This window comes from Trichechus manatus, unplaced genomic scaffold (assembly GCF_000243295.1).
Source record: "Trichechus manatus latirostris isolate Lorelei unplaced genomic scaffold, TriManLat1.0 scaffold00077, whole genome shotgun sequence".
NCBI lineage: Eukaryota > Metazoa > Chordata > Mammalia > Sirenia > Trichechidae > Trichechus > Trichechus manatus.
The window spans coordinates 9,908,934-9,936,546 of NW_004444013.1; the positions used below are offsets into that span (position 1 = coordinate 9,908,934).

Here is a 27,613-nt window from a genome sequence, read left to right on the forward strand (position 1 = left end):
TACTACTAATCACCCCGAATCCCATGCAATTGATATTATCAGCTCAGATTTTTCAGAGGAGGAAACGAAGTCTCCTAGCAGCTGAGGGACTTGCCCAAGGCGGGCATCTGGTCAATGGCTGAGTTGGGAGTCACAGTCTGAAGCCACCTTCTTGGGACAAGACTGAGTGGGTATAAGGAAGGAACACCCCCTGGAAGACCCTACCTTGGTATGTCAAATTTTGTATTCGTTCACATCCAGGTCAATGGCCTTGAGCAGTAGCTCTGAGGCCTTCTTGTTGTCCGCAAAGCCCTGAGGAATCACATTGGGGTTCAGCACTTGGTACCTGGTGGGAGAGAAACAGCCAGCAGTCATCATCACAGCCAAGCCAGCAGCACTTGAAGCCCGTTCACACCATGAGACGGTCTTTGAGACAAGTGTTAGGCTTATTTTACAGATGCTCCAGGCAGGTGGGGTGGGACCAACAGGAGGCTTTGGGGCAAGGGCTACAGTTTGGGAGTGAACGTTGGTGTAGTTGGGGGATCACAGACGGAGTGTTCCTAGAAGTGAAGAAACCACAGTCCTTTCCTTCATGATAGAGCTTGGGGTAGAGGAGAGAGCATGGTCCAGGCATAGGAGAACTGCTTCTTTCCCTGACAAAGCAGCCCCCTTTGTGATCTTGGACAAGTTCTTTGCCCATTAGGGACTTCAGAGGGCTTTGGACAAGATGGCCTTTAGTGACCCTTTCTGCTCCATCAATCTAAGGTCCTAGCAAGTAGGGAAGACAGAAGTAAGACAATCCCTATGGTGGGGGTCTTAGTTTGGGTAAGAAGTAGACCCTGAGACAAGGATTCAAGTGCAAGTAGTTTACTTGGGAGGTGGCAGAGGGAGGAAGTGGGGCAGGGAAGTCAATAAAAGCCATGTTATCAAGCTGCTATTCACAATGGGAATGCAGTCCTTCTGGGGACCACTTGAGCAGTCACATACTAGAGCCAGCTCACACAGGCTTACAAGAGCTGATTGTGGGCACCTCTTTCTAACTCCACATTCAGTGACGTCACACTGGTAGCTTGAAATCAGCCATGGTGGGAGTATTTATACCATGGAAATAGGCAGACACTACAAATCAGAGCTTGAACACAAACAACACCAACAAAACCTAGAGAGCCTATTGTTAAACATTTACGAGCACATGCCCACCAGCATGGTGAGGGAGCTGAAGTACTTGTATACCATCTCTCCTCAGTCATTGGTTGAGAGCTGCTCGTGGGGAGGCATTACTTTCTGGCACCTCCAGCCTGCCAAATGGGGGGCAAAGCAGGCTCCAGCAACCAGAGAAAGCAAACAAATCTAGGTGCTGTCGGCTGAAAGTTAGGTCAACGTATACTAAAGGAGTAGCTTGGGGCAGTATTGATACGGCACCCATAGTGTCTGCTACGATGGGACTTTCTATTTATAGACTAGTCAGTACCATAGAAAACTGAAAAGGGCACTCAAGGCCTCAGGAAGACCCCACTCACCTCTGTTTGAACTCTGGGTACTGCAGCCTGTTGGGGAAGCCCTTCCTGCAAATACAGATGCCCTCCAAGACACTGTTGCAAGCCAGCTGGTGCATGATGAGGTGGGCATCCACCACGCCTGCCAAAAGTGAGGGCACAGGATGGACAGTAACTACCCTGGGATGGTACAGGCCACTCCTGGCCACTCAAGGGGGCTGAATTGACCATCCACGTCATCCACCCCAGTCTCTTCCCATTGCTGTCTCCTGGAATCCCAGGTCTCCCACAATTCAGCCAAAGCCCGAGGGCTCTTCTGAGTGTGACTTCTGGCTGGGAGGGCACCCCTCTGTTTTACAAAGCAGCTAGAGCACTATTTTCGGGTGATCCATTGTTGGGGATCCTCTCAGTGCCCTGTTTTACCCCCATCAGCCCTGGTGATTAGAGGTGGACTCAATTTTCAGAACAAACACTAACTTTGCAGATCCCGAGGATTTCCAGCAGGGAGACCCTTCCCTGCGATGCACCTGATTGCTTGAACTCATGGGGGACAATACAGCGGACAAAGTGGGGAGACGTGCTGTGGAGGGTGGTCATCAGCTTGTTCAGCTGCTCCTGGGGGTGGAGGAGAAAGAGAGTGAGTGAGTAAAGCTCAGCATTGGCGTTGCAGGACACCACGCTCAGAAGAGGTCATTTATTTAAAATTTAATTTATTAAATTAAATTTAAAATTCAGTTCTTCAATGACACGGGCCACTTTTCAAGGGCTCAATAGCCACACGTGTCTAGTGGCTGCATACTGGATGGCAGAGAGTGGATCATTATTGCAGAAAGTTTTTTTTTTTTTTTTGCTTCTGGAATCTTACCGTTTATCATTTTAATGGGTCCAGGGTGCTTGCAGCAGCCCCCATGTCTCTACCTGAGTTGCATCACCCCACGCCATCCCTCATTTTTAGTTCCCATTTTGAATTCATTTTCAGTCCACACTCCAGGTGCCCTCTCTTCCAGGCAGGCGGAAAGTCCTGCTGCAAGGTAGGTAACCACTCTTTGTTCTTGGCCAGGATTCTGTCTGGGTTAGGACTTAGGTATTTGCCCTCCTGCTGCCAGCTGTCACACAGCCCTACAGACAAAAGTCTAGGTTCTTAAAGGCTACCATGTTAGTGATTCCCCAGCTCTGTCCATACTGAGCTGGTTTCCTGCCACTTATTTATTATTGTGCTTTAGGTTTAATTTTTAGCTCAAATTAATTTCTTATTCAAAAATTTATACACATATTGTTTTGTGATATTGGTTGTAATACCCACAATGTGACAGCATGCCCCCCTTCCCACTCGGTGTTCCCTGTGTCCATTCATCCAGTTCCTGTCCCTTCCTGCCTTCTTGTCTTGCTTTTGGACAGATTTTGCGCATTTGGCCCCATATATTCGATTAAACAAAGAAACATGTTCCCCACGTGTGTTATTTTTTTGTTTTATAGGCCAGTCTAATCTTTGTCTGAAAAGTAGGCTTCGGGAATGGTTTCAGTCCTGGGTTAGCAGAGTGGCCGGAGGCCACAGTTTCGGGAGTTCCTCCAGTCTCTGTCAGACCCGTAAGCCTGATCTTTTTACATGCATTTGAATTCTGTTCTACATATTTCTCCCACTCTGTCCAGGACTCTGTTGTGATCCCTGACAGAGCAGTCACTGGTGGTAGCCTGGCACCATCTAGTTTTTCTCGTCTCAGGCTGGTGGAGTCTCTGGTTCATGTGGTCCTTTAGTCCTTTGGGTTCATATTTTCCTTGTGTCTTTGGTTTTCTTCATTTCCTTTGCTTTGGATGGGATGGAACTAATAGATGTATCTTAGATGCCCACTCACAAGCTTGCAGGAAGTATTATTGGATAGTACTGCTCTCAAAATCCAGTAACTTGCCCAAGATGACATAATCTATAAGAAATGGGGCCCAGGGCTGACTCATTGTAGAACCTCATTACTAGAAGGAAGCATAGTGCTGTGTGGACAAATTCCACCCATTGTTAACCTCCCTAATGGACTTTCCTAATGGATGATTCATCCTCCTCTATTTGCGTGCCTCCAGTGCAGTGGGCCCACTCTGCCTTGGGGCAGCCTTGCCCTCGGAAAGTGCTGAAATCTCTCTTCTTGCAACACTTCGTCTGTGGCTGCACTTCTTCACAACACGTTTTCAGTCACGCCCAAATTTGTGGACGTTTTGACAAGTCCCCAAGACCTACCAGCCAACTCTGGGGCACAAGATCTCAGGCATTAATATTTTGATTTGCTGTGCTGGGCAAGTTCCTTTACCCTCTGGGTTTCAGTCTGAAGAACAACACAGTCAGATGGGATCATTTCTAATGGTCTTTTCTACCCTACAGTCCTGTGGCCTGTTCGGAAGAAAACAGACTCCTCAGATTACAGAGGTGATCCCAGGCAGAGGAATGAAATCATCGTGTCCTTGGCAATGTGGTGGCAGGCAGGCCACCACACCATCAGAAGAGAAGGTGGGTGGCCTCTGGGGTAGCCCGACTCACCCTGTAGAAGTTGGAGACTATCATGAAGGAGGACCCTCTCTTCTGCTTCTTCCTTCCAGCTAAGAAAGAGAGACAAGGACAGGGCAGGAAGCCCCAGTAAGTGCTCTGTGCCAAATGACATGCATTTTCTTGTTCTAAAGAGACTTATCTTGGGACTAGATGAGGTGGGACCCTCACACAAGGAAAATGAGTTCTGGGCAGACAGTAGGCAAATGGATTGACTGTGATGTGATTGTCAAAAGAGGTGCTTAGCCTCCTGGAGAGTGTGCAGCTTCTTGTGATTTAGGCTGGCACAAGGCTCTCCCTTGGTGACAAGTTGCTCTCATTTTCTGGGGAGGAGGAAAAGCCCATAGACCAGCTGGAGAGCGTGTATGTAGGCGGTAAGATGGCTCTGGGTCCAAGGAGATTTATAGTGGTGCAAATCGTTAATGTGCTCAGCTGCTAACAAAAGGTTGGTGGCTTTAGTCCACCCAGATGTGCCTTGGAAGAAAGACCTGGTGATTGACTTCCAAAAAATCAGCCATTGAAAACCTATGGAGTGGGTTATTTACTAACTAGATACTAGATAAGAATTATCTTAGGTGAAGGGAAGGGCAGCACACACTACAGGGGAAGTCACCACAACTGGACTAAATCAGAGCTAAGAAGTTTCCTGAATACAATCAAACACTTTGAGAGACAGAGTAGCAGGGGTAGGAGTCTGGGGACCATGCTTTCAGGGGACATCTAGGTCAATTGGCATAACAAAGCTTATTAAGAAAATGTTCTGCATGCTACTTTGGTGAGTGGCGTCTGGGGTCTTAAAAGCTTCCAAGTGGCCATCTAAGATGCATCAATTGGTCCCAAACACCTGGAATAAAGGAGATTGAAGAACACCAAAGACCCAAGGAAAGTATTAGCCCAAGAGATGGAAAGGGCCACATAAACCAGAGACTTCATCAGCCTAAGACCAGAAGAACTAGACGGTGCCCAGCTACCACCAATGACCACCCTGACAGGGAACACAACAGAGAGTCCCTGATGGAGCAGGGAAAGGGTGGGATGCAGAACTTAAATTCTAGTAAGAAGACCAGACTTAATGGTCTGATGGAGACTGGCGGAACCCTGGAAAGCATGGCCCCCAGATTCTCTATCAGCCCAGAAGTAAAATAATTTCCGAGCCCAACTCTTCAGACAGGGATTGGACTGGACTGTGGGACAAAAAGTGATAATCGTGAGGAGTGTGTCTCTTAGCTCAAGCAGATGCAAGAGACTAAACAGGCAGCTTCTGTCCGGAGGTGAGATGGGAAGGCAGAGAGGGTTAGGAGCTGTTTGAATGGACATGGGGAATCAGGGGTGGAAAGAAGGAGTATGCTGTCACAGGATGGGGACAACAATTAGGGTCACATAACAATGTATGTATAAATTTTTGTATGAGAGACTAACTTGAAATGTAAACTTCATTTAAACTACAATAAAAAAGAAAAAGAAAAGAAAACTTAGAGCACAGTTCAACTCTGACACCTGTGAAGTCTCCATGAGTAAGAATTGATCCAGTGGCAGCTGGTATATTGGTAATGCCTGCTGAGCTGCACCCCCACTGGGAGGCTTCCACCCAGAGCAGTTCCCTATGGGCCAGCTGACTTCTACTGAGTAGTATGCAGGGCTGGCTGGGCTTGGGATTTGCCTCAGACATAGAACGCAGAGCAGAAAATAAGCACAGGGCATTTGGTGTCAATTTTTCTAAAGCAGTGTTGCTCCACCTAGGGGCCAGTGACCAATTCAGCTGGTGGAAGCTCCCAGAATGCATCCATAGCCCTCTATTGCAATATCTTCCATGGCCTACCTCAAGCCACTTGTCACTCATTCATTCATTCAACAAATCTTTGTTCAGCCTACTGAAAGTCCAGTCATCTATCTACTCTAACAGCCATACATTTGTTTCTTCGTGAAACTCCTAGAGTTCTTGTTGGGGATTACTCAGTAGATGTCAGCTCAAGTTATCTTACTTACTTTTGCAACTAGGCATGGTATGTATAACCAAAAACAAAAAACCAAATCCACTGCTGTCGAGTTGAGTCTGACTCATAGCAACCCCAAGGACAGAGCAGAATTGCCCCATAGGGTTTCCAAGGCTGTAATCTTTACAGAATCAGATTGCTACATGTTTCTCTGGTGAAGCAGCTGGTGGGTTCAAACTGCCAACCTCTTGGTTAGCAGACAAGTGCTTTAACCACTGTGCCACCAGGGCTCCTATGGTATGTATAAACATATGCACATACACTTAAAATATGCTGTACTTCTCCTGCCAAACTGGAAGCTTCTAGAGGCTAGTGATCACATCTTATATCTTTGCCCCAACACAGATGTTTGTTGAATTTTAGTGGAAAGGAGATGAGTTGAATTTTGAGGCTTAAGCTTTGGGGAACTGGTCTTCAGAGAGCAAAGCACTAAAAATGCCCTCTCTGCTCTTAAGGATAAGAGAGTTTTGTTTCCTTCTTTCCATTTTGGCAACTAAAGAGCATTGGCAGAGGGAGACTGGACACAACAAGGAATCAGGCATACTTAGAGCCTGCTCTTCTTTGAAGAGAAGGGCGAGGATCGCGACGGTCGATTTCTGGAACAAGCCCACCACGGTTTCATTCAGGGGGTCTTTGTTCTTCTCCAGCCAGCCCATGATGTTGTAACCCACCTGGAGAGGGGCAAACATGAAGGGGTGAATTTCAGGACCCAACTCTCCCTTTCCAGTTCCACAGCTAAGACCTCCATCTACAGCTCTACCATGCTCTGGGCTCCTAGGACCAATATTGAGCCCCATTTCCTTGGGTTATAGTTCTTGTCCTGATGACTTACCTGGTATCCTTGGTGTTCCTGAACACCATTCTCTGTTGGCCCTGAGGCTGCTCCTTGCTTTCCCAGGCATTTTCAGTTGGCCTCCCTGGGACATCTCATCTCTGAGCTTTGCCCATAAACCAGGTTACTCTCTCCTGAGCTGCGACCTGTCATTACCTCTTGGATGTTTTGCTGGTCACACTGAACCTCCCTGACCCCTGGATCTTCTTCTACCCAAGTATCCTGATTTTCCAGGTCCTGCCCTTACTGTCAGTGCCTGGCCATGGACAGTGGAATCCCGAGCTACATAAAGAACTCTTTGAAGGGGCATTTTCCTCTCTTTGCTAAGGAGCACGCACTCCCTCTCACAACACGGTAGGGCCATTGCCTGGTGGAAGGGGGCTCCACCCATCAAGAAATGGGGTTTATACCTGTCTGGGTAACTGGATAGCCACTAATTCCTGTTTCCCATTTTGTCATGCAGCCCCATCTGGAGGGACAAGAAGGAAGGAGCCTTTCAGACCCTTCTACCTGGGTTCAGAGAACCCAAGGCAAGTAGATGGGACACCAAAACCTTTGAGCTTTCCATCTCCTACGCAGAAAATAGATATTCATCATTCCTGGGCCTTATTTTAGAGCCTTCTTGCAAGTGGAGGTTCTGTTCGATCCTGAATATTCCATTGCTATACATACAGAGCTCTTCTAATTTCAGCGTGGGGAGTGGAAGGGAGAGAGACACTGTAATTAGGCCCCTAACCTGTTGTTTGCTCAAGGTATCAGCAAAATCCATTTTGTGAGTAGTTGGTATTGTTATGGTTGGTAATATTACAAAATCTTGGCCCTGTTACTCAATGCAGTAGCAGCTTTCCTCAAAGCTCTGTCCTGAGGCTGTTGCTTCCTGCAGCTAAACCCACGGACAACTCCACAAATCTGGTGGTAACAGGGGCGTTGTGTTTATGCCACTGTTGAAATCCCAAGGAAGCCATACACATTCTTATCAGCTGGCTGAACAAAAGTTGCCTCCCTTATTAATTATTCTAATAGAACCTGAGTTCTGGTTGCACTTAATTCCCCTCTTGCCCAAGGTCTAAGTTTGTCATGAGTGAAAAAGCCACTCCATAGATGTCACCTTGTTGGTTTGGCGGCCATGGGCTGTCAGAGGGATGAATCATTTCATTGGGGAATAATTAATGGGCTCATGGAAAATTTTTTTTTTCCTTTATGCAAGTGTTATCACTTCTAGCCAAGGCTGGGGTTCAGCTGTCAAACCAGGGAACACAGACAATGGGGTGGCCCTGGAGGGCCAGGTTGGACAGCACAGACCCCCGACTGCTTCCCAACAGGCATCCTTGGCCAGATTGATTTGGCATTCTCAGATGAGGGATTGACGAGGAAGTATGAGTCAGAGTTTGTTTCAGTCAGCTGTGCCCTCAGCTGTACTGTCATAGCGCTAATTGGAAGCAAGAAACTTCTAGAAGGGCATGTCAGGATGAGCCTCAACTGTGAGAGTGGTTGAACAGCAGTCAATGGCCACAGAGAAGGTCGAGGCTAGTACTTACAGTACCTGTGTAGTGGACGAGCTCGAAGTGGGCCCCGTGCCCCTTGCCCCCCTTGGGCTTGAGGAAGTTGCTGGACTTGCCCAGGCAGTTATCATACAGGACTGCCTTGAACGTGGCGTCCGTGGCTTTGGGGAAGACGTTCTGCTCCTCCAAGATGGAGAAAATACCCATGGGCTAGGAGGGAGGGGAAGAGAAGGAGGGGATGGCATCAGAAGAGGCTGCAGGATCCACAAGAGACCATGCCAGTGTTGGATTGGTTGCAGGGGTGCAATGTGCACCCATATGGCTGTCCCAGACTTCTGGGAATGGCATCTGGCTCTCCATGGGCACGTCTGCTGCAAATGCCACGGCCACCTACGCTTGAAAGAGGCTACAATTCATCAAGCCCCACAGGCCCCATTGTTTCTCAAAGGGAAGACTGAGGCCTGAAGGGGCCCAATGGCTTGCCTAATGCCAATCCCACCCGAAGAGTGGCTGTGGAGTAGCTCAGCCCTCAGCACAACAGTGAAATCAATGACAGCTGTCCTCTCTGCTTTGAATTCTCTTTTACGGGCTCCTCCTTGTCCCCACGGACCATCCTGGCTACCCAGTGCTGTGCTGTTCCAGGCCTCTTCTCAGACGGAAAAGGGGAGCTCATAAACAATGTTAGTGACTTACTATGCCCCCATCCATGGAGGGTGTGGATTTGAAAAGACTTCTGGAAGAAGGCAGTGCTTAATCGCAACGCTCAGCAGTGAGATTTTGGGCTCTGACAGGTGGACGGGGAGATGTTTATAGGTGTCAGGGGCGGCGGGGACGGGAATCTGTTCACACGGCCTGGTTTGGGAGACTGCTTTCCCAGGGGGCTCAGCTGGCCTGCAGGGGAGGCTCTTGGCTGCCTTGTTGATTGATTCTCCTCTGTGACTGGCCCAAGGACGTGCCTCAGAGATGAGATATACTCTTTCTTTCTCTTATTTTTTAACTTTTCATCTTGAGATAATTTCAGGCTTGCAAAAATAGTACAAAGAATTCCCACATACCTTCACCCAGCTTCTCCAAATGTTAGCACCTGTCATAGCCATCATGTAATAATGAAAGCCAAGAGATTAACATTGATACCACACTACGAACAGACTTCATTCACATTTTCTCAACTGTCTGATTAATGTTCTCTTCCTGCATTTAATCAAATGGTATGTATTCTTGAACTAGGGCATTTGCTAAAACAGTATGTGTGGTGTGATTATAAGCAAAACGATTCAATGACTTGAGTTAGAGCCTGGGTGTGCCACTCACAGGCTGTGTGACCTTGGACAAGTGGCTTCCCTTCTCTGTGCCTCAATCAACATGACATGTTCCCATCTGTGAAATAAGTATAATAAAAGTACCTCCCCCCACTGCCAATAAGGTAGGTTGTGATTGTCCATTGAGTTCAAGCATACAAGCTCAAACAACAGTGGCCATTGCAGTGGCTGTTGTACCCATTTTACAGAGGGGGAGACAGAGGTGAGACCAAAGTAGCTCATCAGCCATGTTGCTGACTGCCCTGATACCAGGTGCTGCCTTGCCACGGGCCCCAGTGAAATGCTCCCTTAGGCGTGCCTAGGTTAGGGCCTTGGCTTCACTCCAAGCCGCTCCTTCAAGAAGCAAGTTACCTTTTCCAGGAGGTCAATACAGGCCTGCAGGTCAAGGCCAAAGTCAATGAAGACCCATTCGATGCCCTCCCTCTTGTACTCCTCCTGCTCCAGCACGAACATGTGGTGGTTGAAGAACTGTTGTAGCTTCTCGTTGGTGAAGTTGATGCACAGTTGCTCAAAGATGTTGAACTGCGGCGGGAGGGCAGAAGGAGGCGAGTCAGCACAGACACTGGGTCTCTCCTGGGAGAGAGTGAGCCATTAGCACCGAGACAATTTGGCAGGGCCCACCAGTGCCAGGTGCTGCCCTACCTGCCTTAAAATCTACCATCCGTTACCGCTGCCCGCATCTGCCCTAGTTGAGGTACAGAGTAGTTTAAGCACCTGCTTTGGCCCACATGGTGGGGATGCTGGGGCCCAAGGCAGCCAGACTCTAGCACCCCATGGCTACCAAAAATCACTGTGGAAAGAACTATTTTTCCCCCCTAGGGATGTAAATCATCCGATGCTTCATGGATCTGACCCACTGTGTGACTTTGGGCTATTTTTTTTTTTTTCCTCTCTAGTTTATCTCATCCTCATTTGTAGGATGAAGAGGTTTGATGAGTTTACAAGCCATTTATTTTTTTTAAATCAGAGGGAAAAAAAGCTTTCTCCAAATGAAACTGCATGCTGAGGCCCCCTGTAAAAACAGGTGAAAGGGGAGATGTCATTGCAATCACAGCAGCTACATTCATGAAGTGAGTAATATGTGCTAAAAAACCTCACAAGGAAAGAGTGATTACTGAGGCACACAGCTTAGAAGTGGCTGAGCTGGGATTCAAACCCTGGTTGTCATTTCCAGTAACTGTACTGTTAGCTCAAGGGTGCCCTCCTTCTTCCCTTGCCTCACCCCTGCTAGTCCTCAATGGCTCCCCAGGACTTCAGGAATTACGGTTTGGAAACTCTTTCTAAGGCTTCTTCTACCCGTGAAATGAAATGATCCTATTGGATACAGCATCCAAATTATCCTTTTAAAGCCTGAAAGAAATTAGGCTGTTTTTAAAAAATATCTGCCTGCAGCTAGTAGAAATCTTAGAATAATGGGACAGTGGAGCTGAACTGGACCTTAGAGATCATCTCTTCCAAACCGTTCATTTTACAGTTGAGAAAACTGAGATTCAGAGAAGGGCAGTCACTTTCCCAAGGCCACACAGCTAGTTGGTTGCCGACCTGAGACCAGAACTAGATCTACTGACTCCTAATCATTGTGTCACCAAATTACATAGGTAAAATCCTTCTGACCTGCAACGCTAGTCTTATGATGAGACCTGAGACCATTTTTGTGAGCAAGAAGTGGAGGTCACCCATCACATGCTGGTAAATCAGCTTTCTCTCAAAAAAAAAAAAAAATTTTTTTTTTTTTTGATTTGCAGTGTTTGCCAATTTCCATGGTGTTAATACTCATACCACGGCCAATTTCAAACTGTCAACGTGACATCAACCGGCTCACAAAATTCCTAAAAACTGTGTTTGTACAGGCTGGCTCCATGGTTCTATCCATTATGTTTACACCATTGTTTATAATTTGGTGCCACGGAAATGAAGATGGATCTTTCTGGAGTCCAAAAGTCAGAGACCCAGTGACAAGCTGAGATGGGCTTGCCACAGACCTAAGGTGAGAAACAAGAAAACCACGGTGAAAAGTAGCTTATAAAAGGACGATGGTCACCCCAAAACAGAAACCAAACATGAGCCCAGACACACCTCAAAGATCTCAAAGCTGGCATTGTCCAGCACCCCGGTGAAGCACTGCCTCTGCATCTTGGTGTCCAAGGTCTTGTTAATCCTGACCACCAGCCACTTGAACATCTTGTCATAGACGGCCTTGCCCAGAGCCCCAATGGAGTTGTTGCACTGCTCCATGTTCTGGCCCTTTTGTACAAACTCATTGCCTACTTTGACCTGGGGTCTGGTGATGCCCTTCTGGAGCGCCCCAGAAATGAGACCCATGAGATGGGCAACTTTGTTGGCCACTGAGTAGGGATGGAAAAAGCAGATGAATGAAAGAAAGACGGCACCATGCTCAGGAAAAACCTACCACCATCTATTGTGGCTGAGGAGGAGACTGGAGGATACCTCATTTTGCCAGTGAGAAAACAGAGGTCTGAGGTAGTTTCCACACTTGCTCAAGGTCAAATGGAAAAGCAAGGTGTAGAAAATGTTATGGACTGAATTACACCCCTCCCAAAATATATGTTGAAGTCCTAACCCCTGTACCTGTAAATGTGACCTTGTTTGGAAATAGGGTTTTTCTTTTGCTATCCGTGAAGTCAAACCAGGTTACACTGGAGTAGAGTGAGCCCTAATCCTAATCCCTTCTGAATGGTGTTTTACAAAGGGGAAGAACAGACACAAAGAGAGTCACACATAAGGAGAAAACAGCATGTGAGGACCATTTACAAGCCAAGGAACGCCAAGGAACACAGAAGCTGAGAGAGATAAGGAAGGATCTTCCCCTAGAGTGGACAGAGAAAGAACATGGCCCTACCAACACCTTGAATTTGGACTTCCAGCCTCCAGAACTGTGAGATAATAAATTTCTGTTCTTTAAAGCCACCCGCTTTGTGGTATTTTGTCATGGCAGCCCTAGGACACTGAGTCAGAAACCAAGACCATGTCTCTGGCTCTCTATCTCGCCTCTCAGGGAGTACTGCTGTCTGGACTTGGAGCCAAGAAGGAGCTGTTTGCAGCCTCTGTTTCACCTGAGAACCCAAGGCGTGTCTCTGAAATGTCCACGAAACCCTGGAGAACGGGGAAGCCCTGCCACCAGCTGCCTCGTCTCTGACCAGCCAGATACCTACCCTCGGTGGTATCCACTTCAGCTTGCTCCTCTCGGGGCTTCTGCTTGAACTTCATGTTCCCAAAGGGCATGACCACCCTGGTCAGCTTACAGACGCCAATCTTCTCCTCGGCAGTGAAGCCCAGCACGTCAAATGCAACCTAAGAGGCAACAGGGAGGAGAAAGTCAACGAGAAACTCCTGGCTTCTTGTCCCACATAGCAGAGGCCGTGGCTGCCACTCTAGGCAAGGCATGGGCTCTGGACGTCAGACACAGCCCGACCAGGGGGAGGCCTGTTTTCCTGCAAGGAGCTCAGAGCAGATGCTTTGCAAAATACCCATTTTATTTATTTAATCTCTCTGCAAAAGGGGGATTATGGGTGGTTGTGAGAATTAAATCAAAATGATGTGTAAAATTTTTAGTACAGTGCTTGACATATAGTAAGGGCTCAATAAATGTGAAGTCTTATTATAATGGAGTCCCTAGGTACTGGAAATGGTTAACGCACTCAGCTGCTAACCAAAAGGATGGAGGTTTGAGTCCATCTAGAGGTCCCTCAGAAGAAAGGTCTGTTAATCTACTACCGAAAAATCAGCCATGAAAAACCCTATGGAGCACAGTTCTACTCTGATACACAAGGGGTTGCCATGAGTTAGGGTTGACTCAATGGCAACTGGTTTGGTATTATTATTATTACCTTTGTTGTTATTGTTAAGGCTTCCTGAGAGGTAGTAGGGGAGGAGGAAGACACAGATGAATCAGGAATCAAGGCTGTTGTCAAAGAGGAAAAAGGGCCTAGAACAGAGAGCGCCTAGAACTATCCTAACAGAAGTCTCAGGTGCTCCGTGCCATTAAGAGAGGGAGAGAGTGTACAGTGGGCCCTGAGGGGACAAGAAGGTCACTTCTAGCTGGGATGGGAGGAGGAAAAGCTGTGTGGAGTTGATGACCCTTTAAGTCTGTATGGAATTCTAGTTCAACAAACAGAAACCCTGCTTGCACAGTGGGCTTGGGATAAATACCAACTCCAGTCCCAGAAATCTCTGAGGAAGAATCTAGGATGCTGCTTGACACTTTGAGGGGCCCTCAAAGCTGGTGGCCATGGTGCAGCGCCCCAGCATTTCTGTCGTGGTTCCTCCCGTCTTTTGCTGGTCACCACTCCCGACTCACATCTGTGATCTGCAGCTCCTCCCCGTCGTCCATGTTGCCCACCGTGGTCACGCCTTGGCTCACCCAGTGGTACTCCTTGGGGTTGGGGACCAGCAGCAGACTTTCTGCCGAGAGAAGGAGGGTAGCGTAACAGCTTGGTGACAGGTGGTTTTCTTCTCTTTCATTGTTATCATCTCTAAATGCCTCTCATGTGCCTGCCAGGCATGACGGTGGGCACCATGGGGGTTATAGAGGCGAATGAGACTGGATTATCCAGAGTCATGGCAGGACTTGGACAGGGCTACACGAGGAGCAGTAGAGGGGCAAGAGGGTCGAAGGAACTCAGCTGTGTCCTCTGTCACTTGGCCCAGTACCTGGCACCTAGTAGGCGCCCAATAGATATTTTTGGAATAAATGAATCCTTATCTCCCATAAAGAGTAGGTCACACTCTAAGGCAGAAGGTAACATAATGACTGCAAGGGGCAATACAATCACTTGTATATGATACACATGGGAGTGTTGTCCCTTCCACAAGGAAATACGCTCACTCCGATTGTTCTTGAAATGTGTGCCTCTATTGGGCTGTCTTTGTTTTTTTCACTTTTGAAAGAGACATGGGCACAAGAAATATTTTCCTTTCATTTCATCTCCACTGGCACCTCGGAAGACAGGCTTGGCAATCTGCTTCCAAAAGGTCACAGCCTTGAAAACTCTATGGATCAGTTCTACTCTGCACACATGGGGTTGCCATGAGTCAGAATTGACTTGACGGCAACTAACAACAACAACAAATTGAGAAAAACTACAGGGCAAGAAGGAAGATAAATATGGTGGCTGCCACTCTGCTCCAGCATCAGGGAGGCAACAGGGCTTGGCAGGGAGTGTGGTGAACAGAAGTGCTTGTGCTCCATCCAAATGGGTGCCAACACTTAGCTGCCCTGATTAATGCCCCATGGGGAGCGCACCCAGGACTACCAGATCTTCTGCTACTCCACGAGGAGCCAGAAAACTGGATTTTATGTGAAGTCCTCCAGTTGCAAAATATCACCCATGAATTAAAAAGCGCACTATGTCCAACACAAGGAAAGCCCACTGGGGCTGGGAGATGGTGACCAGTGCCCTAGTCCAGAGGCTGGGTTAGGAGGTATGTATGGGAGACTGATTCTTCATCTCTTTCTCCATCTTACATCCTGAACAGGACTGCCATGGACAGCTGAGCATGTTGGGCCCTGCCCAGGGGAACCCAGCCGAGAGGCTGTGTACGCTCAGCTTGCCGAGCAGCTGTGTGTGCTTAGCTTGCTGAGCTATGCACCCGGTGTGGACCGTGTCTACTCAGAGGAGAGCCTGTTGCTACGTTATAGGCAAGAACTGTAACCCTAGTGGTGCAAACGGTCAAGCACTTGATTGTTAACCTAAAGGTTGACGGTTCGAGCCCACCCAGCGCCTCCATGGGAGAAAGACCTAGCGATCTGCTTCTGTAAAGACTACAGCCAAGAAAACCCTATGAGGCAGTTCTTCTCTGTCACATGGGATTGCTATGAGCCAGCATCGACTCGATGGCACCTAAACACAACACTCCCAGGGCTAACTGCCGTCATGGGCTGACCCCACTGCTGCTGTCTGAGCATCGGGCCCCAGGGCCACAGGTCTGTGAAAACCCCACATGCAAGGTCCATGTCTCCACCGTGAACCACAGGCATCTCACGTTCCCTCCCAAAGTCCCATCTGTGAAATGGCCAATGATGGTGTTCGGTCTCACAAGACGGTTGTGAGGTTGAAATGTGTGAGAAGAACTCAGAAAAAGTTCCCTGTGATCCATTCACATAACTCCAGGGGTCCCACGAGACCCTCCGCAAAGGAGAATTCTTTTGTTGCTGAAAAGAGAGGAAAAGCGAGTTAAGGGACAGGTGGGCAGACATAAAGATCGTTACCAATAAGTTCAGGCTTCTTGTTGGAGAGAATCTGGTAGAAAATGTGGTAGCTTCTCTCGGCTGACTGCTGTGAGAAGACCCGAGATTTCTCTAAGAGATCTGAGGAGGAACAAGCAGAGATGCCAGTAAGTGCAGACCCATCCCACCTGGAGCGCAGATTCTGTGGAGAGCAGCGCTTCCCTCTCCAGGAAGTCCAGGGCAATCTCCAGTCACAGACCCATTTCTTCCCTCATCCTCCAGACACACAGCCTCAGGGAGCAGTTCAGGAGCAGGCCCAGCCTCCTGGGTGGGCCACAGGTCCGTGCTCAGAGGGCCCCACATTTGGTTTAATGCCCCGCTGGTGCCATCTGGACATTCTTAACGCTTTTTGAACAAGTAGCCCTGTGTTTTTATTTTGCATTGGGCCTTGCAAATGATGTTGCTGGCCCTGCCTGGAAGACCCCTCCCTCAGGGGCCTGACTTACAGCTCTCGATGTCAGCTTCAGCCAGTTTGCCCGTTGTTCCAAAGAGGATTCGGATGCACTTGCCCTGGGCAGGGAGGAGAGGGGAGAGGTCATGAGGGAGAACTAATGTAACTTTAGAGCAATACGTGGCCGGGTTTGGCTGCAGGTTGCTCATCGGCAGACCCCCTGAATTCTAAGAAAGCTGTGGTGGATAGACCTGGGCCTGATGTCACTGTAGGTGGACCTCTATGTGGACTTCCCATGTAGATGGGCAGACAAAGGGATGGACAGGCCTCAGAACTAAATCTAGGGTCTGTGCAGTAGCCTATAGTTTGGGGACATTGGTGGGGGAGAAGAGCCCTCAGCAGCAGGCTGGAACCCTTTGGAATTCTGTTTAGAGATTAGGCATTGTGGGAATTTTGGCCAGCCAGCCAGGTTAGGGGGGAGGGGAACACTCTACATTCTCCTTAGAAAGAGGTATCTCATTCCTCTCTCTGACTTTTGGCAGAACCACAAACAGATTCTCCTGAAAGTAGGAATCTCAGTGCAGTGGTTAAATGTTTGGCTGCTAACTGAAAGGTCAGTTGTTTGAACCTACCAGCTACTCCGAGGGAGAAAAGATCTGGCGTTTTAGCCTAGGAAACTCTGTGGGGCAGTTCTACTCTGTCCTGTAGGGTCACTACGAGTTGATATCTACTTGATGACATACAACATAACAATATGTCTCTATGTGGTGTCACTGGGTGATGGAAATGGTTAATGTGCTCGGCTGCTAACCAAAAGATTGGTGGTTTGAGTCCACCTAGAGGCACTTCAAAAGAAAGGCCTGGCAATCTAGTTCTGAAAACCCTATGGACAGCAGTTCTACGCTGACGTTCATGGGGTTGACTCAACAGCAACTGGTTTTTATGTTCTTATCTAGGCTGGTCCTGTTTGCCCTCACCTCTATTCCTCCCCAAAGGACCAACACCCCCAGCCCTGTTTTCCCAGGCTCCCGTATCGGCTAACTGGGTTCAGCCAATGGGATTCCCAGTAGGAGACTGGGGAGTTGGGAGGGAAAGACCAGGGTATTTCTCCTCCTGGGATGGCATCTTGGGCCATGCTGAGCTCCCTCTGTGACTCCAGCTCCCACCTGGGGGCAGCACCTCTCCTCCATCCCTGCAGCCTGGAGGTGGCTGTGACTTCTTGCTGTTGCAAATCTCTGTCTGGTTCACCATCTCCTGTTTGACTTCTTGACCCCTCCATCCCGTGCTACCAGGTCTCTGCACTAAAGCCCCCCAACTTAAATATTGACATGGGTGCTGTTTGCTGACTAAACCCTGGCTGATAACTCTAGAAATCTCTGGGGAGGAGACGCCAGGACTTTCCTCATCCCATCTCAGTGTTTAAATTGCCTCGGTCCCTGTCTTGCCACCCCGGGGGTCACGGCTGGCTGCTGTTGCTCACACTTATGAAGCGAGAGGAGTTGTTGTTCCTGGTGGTCTTGGCATTCCCAAAGGCTTCCAGCACAGGGTTCGCCTGGATGATTTGATCCTCCAGGGACCCCTGACCCAGAAAGAAACAGAAGGTGATGGCCGGTTGGCCGTGGGCTGGGAGCCCAGGGCTGAGGGACGGGGCTTTCAAATGACAAGGGCTTATGCTCCAGGAACTTAGCAGGGGAAGGACCGTGGGGAGGACAGGGAATCAGGGCTGGAGGGTCCTCAGGGAGGACGGCCATTGCCTGACAACGTTTGTCCCTCTGCAGTCCCCCAGCATCAGGAGGGGCGCTAGGGACACTGGGGACACTGGCAGAACATCAACCTTGTGTTTTTTTTTTTTTAATTAACAAAGAGAATGGTTGGGCCAAAATATACGAAGATTAGTTTTAAAAAATTGTGATAAAATATATATAACATTAGGAAAAAAGATAGGGGTAAGCGTTGCCCAACATGAAGAGTGTAACCAATGTCATTGAATTGTACATGTAGAAACTATTGAACTGGCCTATGCTTTGTTGTATATAAGGAGATCTGGTGGCCTAGTGGTTAAGTGCTCGGCTGCTAACCAAAAGGTTGGTGGTTCAAACCCACCAGCCACTCTTTGGGAGAAAGATGTGGCAGTCAGCATCTGTAAAGATTTATAGCCTTGGAAACCCTATGGTACAGTCTACTCTGTCCTCCAGGTTCACTATGAGTCAGAATCTACTCGACAGCAGTGAGTTTTTGGTGAGGGTTGTTGTCTATATTTTCACCATACACACACACACAGAAAAATGTTTGTTGTTGTTAGGTGCTGTCGAGTTGGTTCCAACTAACAGCAACCCTATGTACACTGCCCAGTCCTGTGCCACCCTCACAATCTTTGCTATGTTTGAGTCCATTGTTGCAGTCACTGTGTCAATCCATCTAGTTGAGGGTCTTCCTCGTTTCTGCTGACCCTCTTCTTTACCAAGTACGATGTCCTTCTCCAGGGACTGGTCCCTCCTGATAACATGTCCAGAGTATGTGAGATGAAGTCTTGCCATCCTCACTTCTAAGGGGCATCCTGGTTGTACTTCTTCCAAGACAGATTTGCTTGTTCTTCTGGCAGTCCATGGTACACTCAATATTCTTTGCCAACACCGTAAGTCAAATGCATCACTTCTTCTTAAGTCTTCCTATTCATTGTCCAGCTTTTGCATGCACATGAGGCAATTGAAAATACCATGACTTGGGTCAGGCACACCGTAGTGACATCTTTGCTTTTTAACACTTTAAAGAGGTCTTTTGCAGCAGATTTGCCCAATGCAATAGGTCGTTTGATTTCTTGACTTCTGCTTTTATGGGTATTGATTGTGGATCCAGGTAAAATGAAATCACTGACAACTTCAATTTTTTCTTCGTTTATCATGATGTTGCTTATTGGTCCAGTTGTGAGGATTTTTGTTTTCTATATGTTGAGGTGTAATCCATACTGAAGGCTGTAGTCTTTGATCTTCATCAGTAAGTGCTTCAAGTCCTCTTTACTTTCAGCAAGCAAGATTCTGTCATCTGCATGTTGCAGGTGGTTAATGAGTCTTCCTCCAATCCTGATGCCCCGTTCTTCTTCATATAGTCCAGTTTCTCAGATTATTTGCTCAGCATACAGATTGAATAAGTATGGTGAAAGGATACGGCCCTGATGCACACCTTCCTGATTTTAAACCACGCAGTATCCCCTTGTTCTGTTCAAAAGACTGCCTCTTGGTCTATGTACAGGTTTCACATGAGCACAGTTAAGTGTTCTGGAATTCCCATTCTTCATAATGTTATCCATAATTTATTAAGATCCACCCAGTGGAATGCCTTTGCATAGTCAATAAAACACAGGTAAACATCTTTCTGGTATTCTCTGGTATTCTGGTAAATATATAACATCAAATTTGCCATTTTAATCATTTTTAAATGTACAGGTCAATGACATGAATTATATTCCACCATGTTGTGGAGTCATCACCACCATCTATTTCCAGAAGTGTTTCATTTCCCCAAACAGAAACTCGGTGCCCTTCCTCGGCTTTGGTTCTCAGCTGTTGTTGCCTCACTTTGCTGTGGGCTGAGATCCCCGAGCCCTTCCCCAGGCTTCCTTGGTCTTCCTCTGAAGTTCTTCTTTTCTCTGGTCGCTTTTAAGGCTGCAGCCAGCAGGCCCCAGCTTATGCTCGTTGCCCCCAGGGGCTGCCGGGGCCTGGAAAGCAGCTTCAGGAGGCGCCCACTTTCCCTGTATCTTGCCTGTCCCAGCAGAAGTGACTTGCAGCCGGCTCTTCTAGAAGCAGATGTGGCCTGGGGCAGCAAATCAGTCCTGCAGGAAGAGCCTTTGTCAGCTTGGCCGCCTTCTCCTTGTGTGACCCCACTCAAGTCACGTCTCTCTAAGCCTCAGTTTCATGATCTGTAAAATGGCCCTAACTCCAGAGCGGCCATGAGGATGAAGTGAGCTCTGCTGGGTGAACCTGAAGACAGAAGAGGGCTGGGGGAGGGGAGTGGGAGGCTACAGAACCCCAGTCCTCCCAGCCAGCCATACCTTCCCATCCGCGGACTGTTTGCCAGTTCCTCCAATGTTGGCAAAGTACTGAATGACCTTCTTTGTGTTCCCCATCTTGCCAGCACCAGATTCTCCACTGCAGGTGGAAACCGGGAGCAGATGTGAGCCGGAAGAGGGGGATTGGCCGCAGAGAAGAGAAGCAATAGAAAGGCACAGGCTGAACATGGTCACATTCTGCCCCACCTACCGCCCCTGCCTGGATAGCAAGCAGGTGGGAGGACTTGGGGACATGGAACCCCCCACCCCCACCATCAATTAGCAGGTGCAGACTTACTTGTCCTGTTAAGACTGATTGCCACCTGCAGGGTTTGTCTCTTAATTATAAGAAGGCTTAATTAGATGCATAAGACACCACCCTAATTACACGTATACAGACTGAGAGATGGAAGAGACACTTACGTGATTAGCATAGACTGATTTTCACGATCTGTTGGGAAGGAAACAGCAATAGGAAGAGGTAATTAGGAAACATTTAGAAACCAGGCATTTGATAACATCTCAGACAAACAGCACACCCTGCATACCACCCACTGCTGTGCTCTATGGCCGAAAACCAGAACCCTGGGAGACCAGTGGCCATGTACCCATTACTAGAGTACGTCCCTGCCAAAGGGCCAAGAGTTTACCAGCTACTCCATTTCTACCAGCCTGGTCTCTTAGCCATAAAGCTACCTGTCATAAACAACATAAAGAGAAATAATAATAAAAATCACATGACCCAGCAATTCCTCTCCTGGGTATCTACCAAAAAGACGTGAAAGCAAAGACACAAATAGATACTTGTACACCACTGTTCATTGCAGCACTGTTCACAATAGACAAAAGGTGGAAACAGCCCAAGTGTCCAACAGCAGATGAATGGATAAACAAGACGTGATATGCATACACACACACACGTAGATATATATGAATATTATTTAGTCATAAAGAGAAATGAAGTTCTGATACATGTTACTACATGAAGGAACCTTGAAAACATTACGCTGGGGGAAGTCAGCCAGACACAAAAGGGCAAATATTGTATGAATCCACTGATATGAAACATCTACGATAGGCAAATGCATAGAAATGGAGAGTATATTAGAGGTTAGCAGGGGCTGAGGAGAGGGGGGCAATGGGGAGTTATTGCTTTATGGGCACAGAGTTTGTATTTGGGATGATGAAAGGGTTTGGGAAGTAGATAGTGGTTGATTGTTGCACAACATTGTGAATTATATATTTAAAATGGTTAAAATGGAAAATTTTATTTTATATATATTACCTCAATAAAGAAAATTCATGTAATGGGGCCACTATACCATACAACAGAAAAATATATGTAATGGCCATGAGTGTTGATTTGAATTCTGGGCCAGTAACTTAACTCTACATTCCACGTCTTTGTGAAGTTTAAGTGAAATAGGGCATGAGGTAGGGCTGATACTTAGCAAGTGCTCAGTACATTTTTTGAGCACGGGTGCCTTGTATTAATATTACCTGTTGCTGCTGCTCAACATTTAGCAAAGAACTTCAACTGGTGGTTCAAGATTAGGGTCGGGGACTGGCTAGCGTGAGTTCTAATGTGTTTGGAGATGCATTGGCAAAGGAATGCATGTCGTCAGCCGCACCCATCCCAGTGGACCCACGCCCCACCTACCCATGAGCATATCATGGTAGGCGTTGTCAGAGATGGAGAAGAGGTGGGGTGGCATCTCTGTATGCTTCTTGCCCTTGTACATGTTGGCCACACGGGCCGCATTGATGGGCAGCCATTTGTAGGGGTTGACCGTCACGCAGAACAAGCCTGAGTAGGTCTGGTGGGAAGGAAGGAAGATGTTTAGCTGGCCCTTTCTCTTGGTGCCCTCTTCCCCAGTTGCATTTTCTCAGCTTCCTTAGGACCTCAGCATGTTGTTATCACTGGCTAGAGGTCATGGCCAGTCTGGAAAGATATGGTGGTCTCTTCTCTGGGGGCGAAGTCAGTGTCTATTCATTAAGCAAAATGAGCTTCCCTTTGTTTCATTTTCTTTTGGTCTAATTATTTGAATAGGTAATACAGTCCTGTATGGATAGATACACAGTCAACAGTCCTTCCATCTGCCCAGGCCTGCCACCCTCCATGGTGACCACCATGGTTAGTTGCTTACACACTCTTGCTTGGTTTGTGATGCATATACAAACAAACTGAGAGACACATTCCTATCTCCCACTGTTTTTAAAAGAAAAAAATGGTATTCTGTAATACTGTTCTAGATCTTGCTTTTTCCACTTCATATATCTGTGGGATTTTTCCATAGAGTCACGGAGAGATCTCTGTGGTGTTTCAACAGCTGTGGTGTCCTCCACGGGGTAGACAGACCACAGACGCTTACTGGCTTGCAGCTAAGCCTGATAGACTCTTAAAAAGAGATACAAGTTTCTCTTTTCATTCCAAGGCACATTTGTAAAAAAAAGAAAAAAGAAAAAATTATCCTGTAAGAAGAATGAGGTAGTAAAAGAAATTGTCTGAGGGAAAAGAACAACTGAGGACAGAAAATGACCAAATCAGTGGATTCCAAACTTTCCCTTCTTCCTGCTGGTCCTTCACGTTGACCTCTGAGGCCCCCACCTACGTGCCTCTTTTTGATTCAATTTAAAAACCTTCCTCTTTGGTCCGAGTGGGAATAAATACCCCCTGTTTCTCCTTAGCATAGCTAGAATATGTTGAGTTTTCAGAAGGAAACTTATTAAATAGAAAGCAAAGGAAACCAAAGTCTCAGAGACTGAACTAATCTACAGAGCTAACGTAGAGGGTCACCAAAAAAAGAAAGATCCTCAAGGAGATGAATTGACACAGTGGCTGCAACAATGGATTCAAGCATAACAACGATTGTGAGAACGGTGCAGGACCCGGGCAGTGTTTCGTTCTGTTGTACATGGGGTCACCGTGAGTCGGAACTAACTCGACGGCACCTAACAACTACAACAGAGCTAATAGCCTACATGAGTCACAGCCTTGTCTACCCTGAGACCACCAGCACTAGATGGTGCCCTGCTACCACTACCAACCACTGTGATCAGGGCCACAGTAGATGGATCCTGATAGAATGGGAGAAAATCGTGGACCAGAACTCAGGTTCTTAAAAAGTCCAGACTTACTGGACCAGTTGAGACTAAAAGACTCCCTGAGACTGTTGCCCTTAGATACTCTTTAAACCTTGAACCAAAATTATCCCCCGAGGTCACCTTTTAGCAAAATAACAGATTAGCACACAAAATAAAAGATACTACCTGTGAGTACGGGGCTCCATTAATAAACCATCTGTGTGAGACTAAAAGGTCAGCAATTACTCTAAAGTAAAGATAAGAAGTTAAGGGGGTGGGGAAACTAGAGCACTGGAAATGGAACTACCAGAATGCAATTCAAGAGAACCCTGACTCATTGTGAAAAATGTAACTAATGTCACTGAACAATTTGTGTAGAAATTGTCAGATGGGAACATAATCTGCTGCGTAAACTTTCATGAAAAATGCAATAAAATCTTATTTAAAAAATAATAATAAATAGAAAGCAATCCTAGGAAAGAGAAGCAAAGATAAAGAGAATCCATTTGAAGATTTGAGAGTATGCTGCACAGTGTCCCATCCAGGGACACCAGCCACCAAGTCACTCCTTCTCTGCAGCTCTATCTTAGAGGGGGGAGGAGAAGGCAGGTAGACAGTTTGGTCCCTGCTTTGGTTAGAATAAAAAGAAGAGCCCCCTCAACACACACACACACTCCCTCCCTTGCAGGAGAGACACAGAGAGAAGTATTTGGGGCCGCTGTGGAGGATTTCCCACTTGCCAGAGTTGTTCAACCAGCCATTCGTCAAGAGGTGCATGAATTTAAGAGGTGACTTCCTGCTCTGGTCCCTTAGGCTACACTCCACAGTGCCTGGCAATCCCTTCTCAGTCCAAACAGACAAACAGAAATGAAATCTTGAAGAGAACTCTTGAAGGACGAAGACTGTGTCCCTCCCAAGTTCCTCATGCTGCATTTAAATGCCACTTTCTCATGTTTAGGCCTCAGCTCTTTGAGCACCCTGCCTAGGACAGTGCTCAATGTTTGGTGAATAGATGGATGGGTGGCTGGATGGGTGGCTGGATGGATGGGTGGATGGATGGATGGATGGATAGATGGATGGATGGATGGATGGATAGATGGATGGATGGATGGATGGTTGGATGGATGGGTGGATGGATGGATGGGTGGGTGGGTAGATGGGTGGGTGGGTGGATGGATGGGTTCGTAGATGGATGGATGGATGGATAGATGAACAGGGAGGGACTTCTAAGGCCATATGAAGTCACTAGGGGAAAAATAATGTTTTGATTGGAGAGTTTGGGAGGGGTGGGGAGGAAGACTTCTGTGACAACCTCAGCAAAAGATCTTTCAGCTGCCCATGGAGACGATGTCACCACTGAGATGCAGAAGGCTTTGGGTGGAAGTTCTAACTTGTTGAAAACATGGTCCCTGAGCCCTTGTCCAACTCATAATTTCTATCATGAACTGAGAGGGTAGACTAGCTCTTCCCCTCATTGGAACAGGTGCAGAAGGTCCATGTCCCCCTGCCGCCCGACCCACTGGGCACTCACATAGATCCTCATGCTGGTGTAGCGTTGGCGTAGATTGTTCAAGATGCTGGCCTCGTTCAAGAAGGTCATGTCTGCCATGTCACCGGCCTGGTAGAATTTGGGAGGGTTCATCTGCTGGACATCATCCCTCTTCAAGGTGAGCGCCTGGAGGGTCAAGACACAGCAGCACACCCGTTAGGAATGGGAATTAGGCAGTAGAGCTGTACAGGCACAGGGCACCACACCCTCTCTGGCAACCTGGAAGGAGCACTGGAGCTGGAGTCAGGCATCCAGTGGGCCCAACTCCTGGTCCAGCCATGTCCACTCTGCAACTTGGGACCAGGAGGGACTTCTGCAACTGCCACATGAGCCTTAATTGCCTCCCCTCGGAAGTAGGGATTCCATTGGCCTCCTTGGCAGGTGCTGAGAGAATGACATGAATCTAAGTGTGATCATGTAAAAATACCTTGTGAACTGTGAAGGCCCTCCTATGTTACGGAGCACCCCTAGCCCACGCTCCTCTCCCAGCCAAGTCCATTCTGGAAGTTGGTGGGAGCTTGCTCTTCCATCCCAGGGACTCTTTACAAGGATATGAGTCTTGGCTCTCTGCCTTGAGAACTAGAGGTGGTTTCAAAAGAGCAGTGAACTTTTCCTTTTTTTTCTTTAAAGACATTCCTCTGTTCTCACCAAACCACCTTGAAGGATAAAATTGAAATCAAATAAGGAGACAAGAAAAAAAGCAACACAACAAAGAGCGTTCAACAGCAGATGTGTTAGAGTGAAAATAACCACTTGCCATCGAGTTGATTTCGACTCATGGCGACCCCATATGTTTCAGAGTAGAACTGTTCCATAGGGTTTTCAAGGCTGTGCTCTTTCAGAAGCAGATCACCAGGCCTTTCTTCTGAGGTGCCTGTAGGTGGGTTCAAACCACCAACATTTCCATTAGTAGTCAAATGCTTAACCTTTTGCACCTCCCAGGGACTAGAATAAAAATAGTCCTGCGCTAAGTGTCAGGAAAGGATCTTTGGTGGTGCAATGGTTAAGCGCTTGGCTGCTAACTGAAAGGTTGACAGTTCAAACTCACCCAGTAGCTCTGCAGGAGAAAAGACTTGGTGATCTGCTTCTGTAAAGATTATAGCCTAGAAAACCCTATGGTGCAATTCTACTCTGTCACATGGGGTTGCTATAAGTCGGAATTGACTCAACAGCACCCAACAACAACAAGGGTCAGGAGCTCCTGTGCAAAGTGGGGTGAATCCTTTCCCCATCTTCACCCCACTTCCTTCTGTAAATAAAAACTAGTGCCAGCTCTTAAATTCCAGCATGTAGAACCAAAACTTAAGACTTGGGGTCCAGAAAACAAATGTCTTTCAGCTGCCTACAGCCTTCAAGGCTCCAGCACATGCTGGGATTTCTGGCACTGTAAATAATTGAGGAGTACAATAAGCGAATAATTTGAAATCTTGACAGTTCTGGAAAATCCACACAGTAATGGTCACCGCACCTCTAGTAAATCAAGCTGGGCTTTATTCAGAGTTCATTTCTAGTAATTTGCTCATCTCTGGACCTCACCCCTATGCGAACACTTCTCTTCCAGCTTCTATGGAGGAATGGAAGGCCTTTGTCTTTAGTTTACAGCCAGGTGAGCCAGCTCCACAGACTCAGTCTTTTCTGTCCCAAACCCAGCTGGTTGCCTTGTCCACTGTGGATGCTCAAAGAAGCTATGTGTTTTCCTTAAATGCACATCCAAACTGAGGCCTCTGGATCTCCCTCCCATTGTGCATCATTCCTTGCAAACTGCAATGCTCTGCTTTTCTAGAAAGTATGTTTCTTCTGAGAATTAAGCTTGACTTTCATGTTCAAACTCACCCAGACACAGCCTCATCGCTCTCCTGCCAGGCCCCTAGAAGGCAGTTGGGAAGAAAAGCTATCCTGCAAGTTCTGATCTTCAAAGGTCTTTGGCTTCTCTTATGAGTGACATGAACCAAGGACTGACCTCAAACTCTCCCTTCACCGCCCACCACAGAGACATGGCATGGGTGTTCGAGTAAGATACAGCTGGATTTGAGTCCAAGTTCATCATTTGCTTTCTTTGTGATCTTGGGCAAGTTACTTAAAGCCTCCTTGATCCTCATTTTTCATCCTCTGCCAAACAGGACCAATAAATCCTACTACATAAGGTTGTTGAAAGGATTATACAAAATGTTAGGGGTTTGCCACAGGGTTGTTGTTTGTTATTAGCTGCCATTGAGTCGGCCCCTGACTCATGACAACCCCCATGCACAACAGAACAAAGTGCTGCCCTTCCCTGCACTATCCCCATGATCAGTTGCGGATCAGACTGTTGTGATCCACAGGGTTTTCACTGGCTGATTTGTGGAAGTAGATCACCAAGATTTTCTTCCCAGTCTGTCTTAGACTGGAAGTGCCACTGAAACCAGTTCAGCATCATAGCAACACTCAAGCCTCCAATGACAGATGCGTGGTGGCTGCACATGAAGTGCATTGAACAGGAATTGAACCTGAGTCTTCTGCATGGAAGGTGAGAATTCTATCACTGAACCACCAACACCACAGGGTAGGGGTTTAATAAATTAAAAATAATTTTTTTTCAAACAAAATGTATGAAGCTCATATTTCTGTGGGTTAGCAATTTGGCCTGGGCTCAGCAGGGTGATTCT

At 47.4% G+C, this 27,613-nt stretch overlaps 1 protein-coding gene across 1 annotated transcript in view; it reads right to left on the minus strand.

Moving 5' to 3' along the window:
* Nucleotides 1-27,613, minus strand: part of LOC101351427 (myosin-16-like) — a 64,324-nt gene that overhangs the window by 34,884 nt on the left and 1,827 nt on the right. The window contains 17 exon segments of the mRNA XM_012556777.1: nucleotides 205-325; nucleotides 1,500-1,617; nucleotides 2,003-2,090; nucleotides 4,000-4,058; nucleotides 6,544-6,670; nucleotides 8,370-8,543; nucleotides 10,004-10,174; nucleotides 11,729-11,997; nucleotides 12,826-12,964; nucleotides 13,971-14,074; nucleotides 15,882-15,980; nucleotides 16,346-16,409; nucleotides 17,771-17,869; nucleotides 20,339-20,435; nucleotides 20,759-20,786; nucleotides 21,996-22,152; nucleotides 24,951-25,094. Coding sequence (XP_012412231.1) covers nucleotides 205-325; nucleotides 1,500-1,617; nucleotides 2,003-2,090; nucleotides 4,000-4,058; nucleotides 6,544-6,670; nucleotides 8,370-8,543; nucleotides 10,004-10,174; nucleotides 11,729-11,997; nucleotides 12,826-12,964; nucleotides 13,971-14,074; nucleotides 15,882-15,980; nucleotides 16,346-16,409; nucleotides 17,771-17,869; nucleotides 20,339-20,435; nucleotides 20,759-20,786; nucleotides 21,996-22,152; nucleotides 24,951-25,094 — 2,058 coding nt within the window.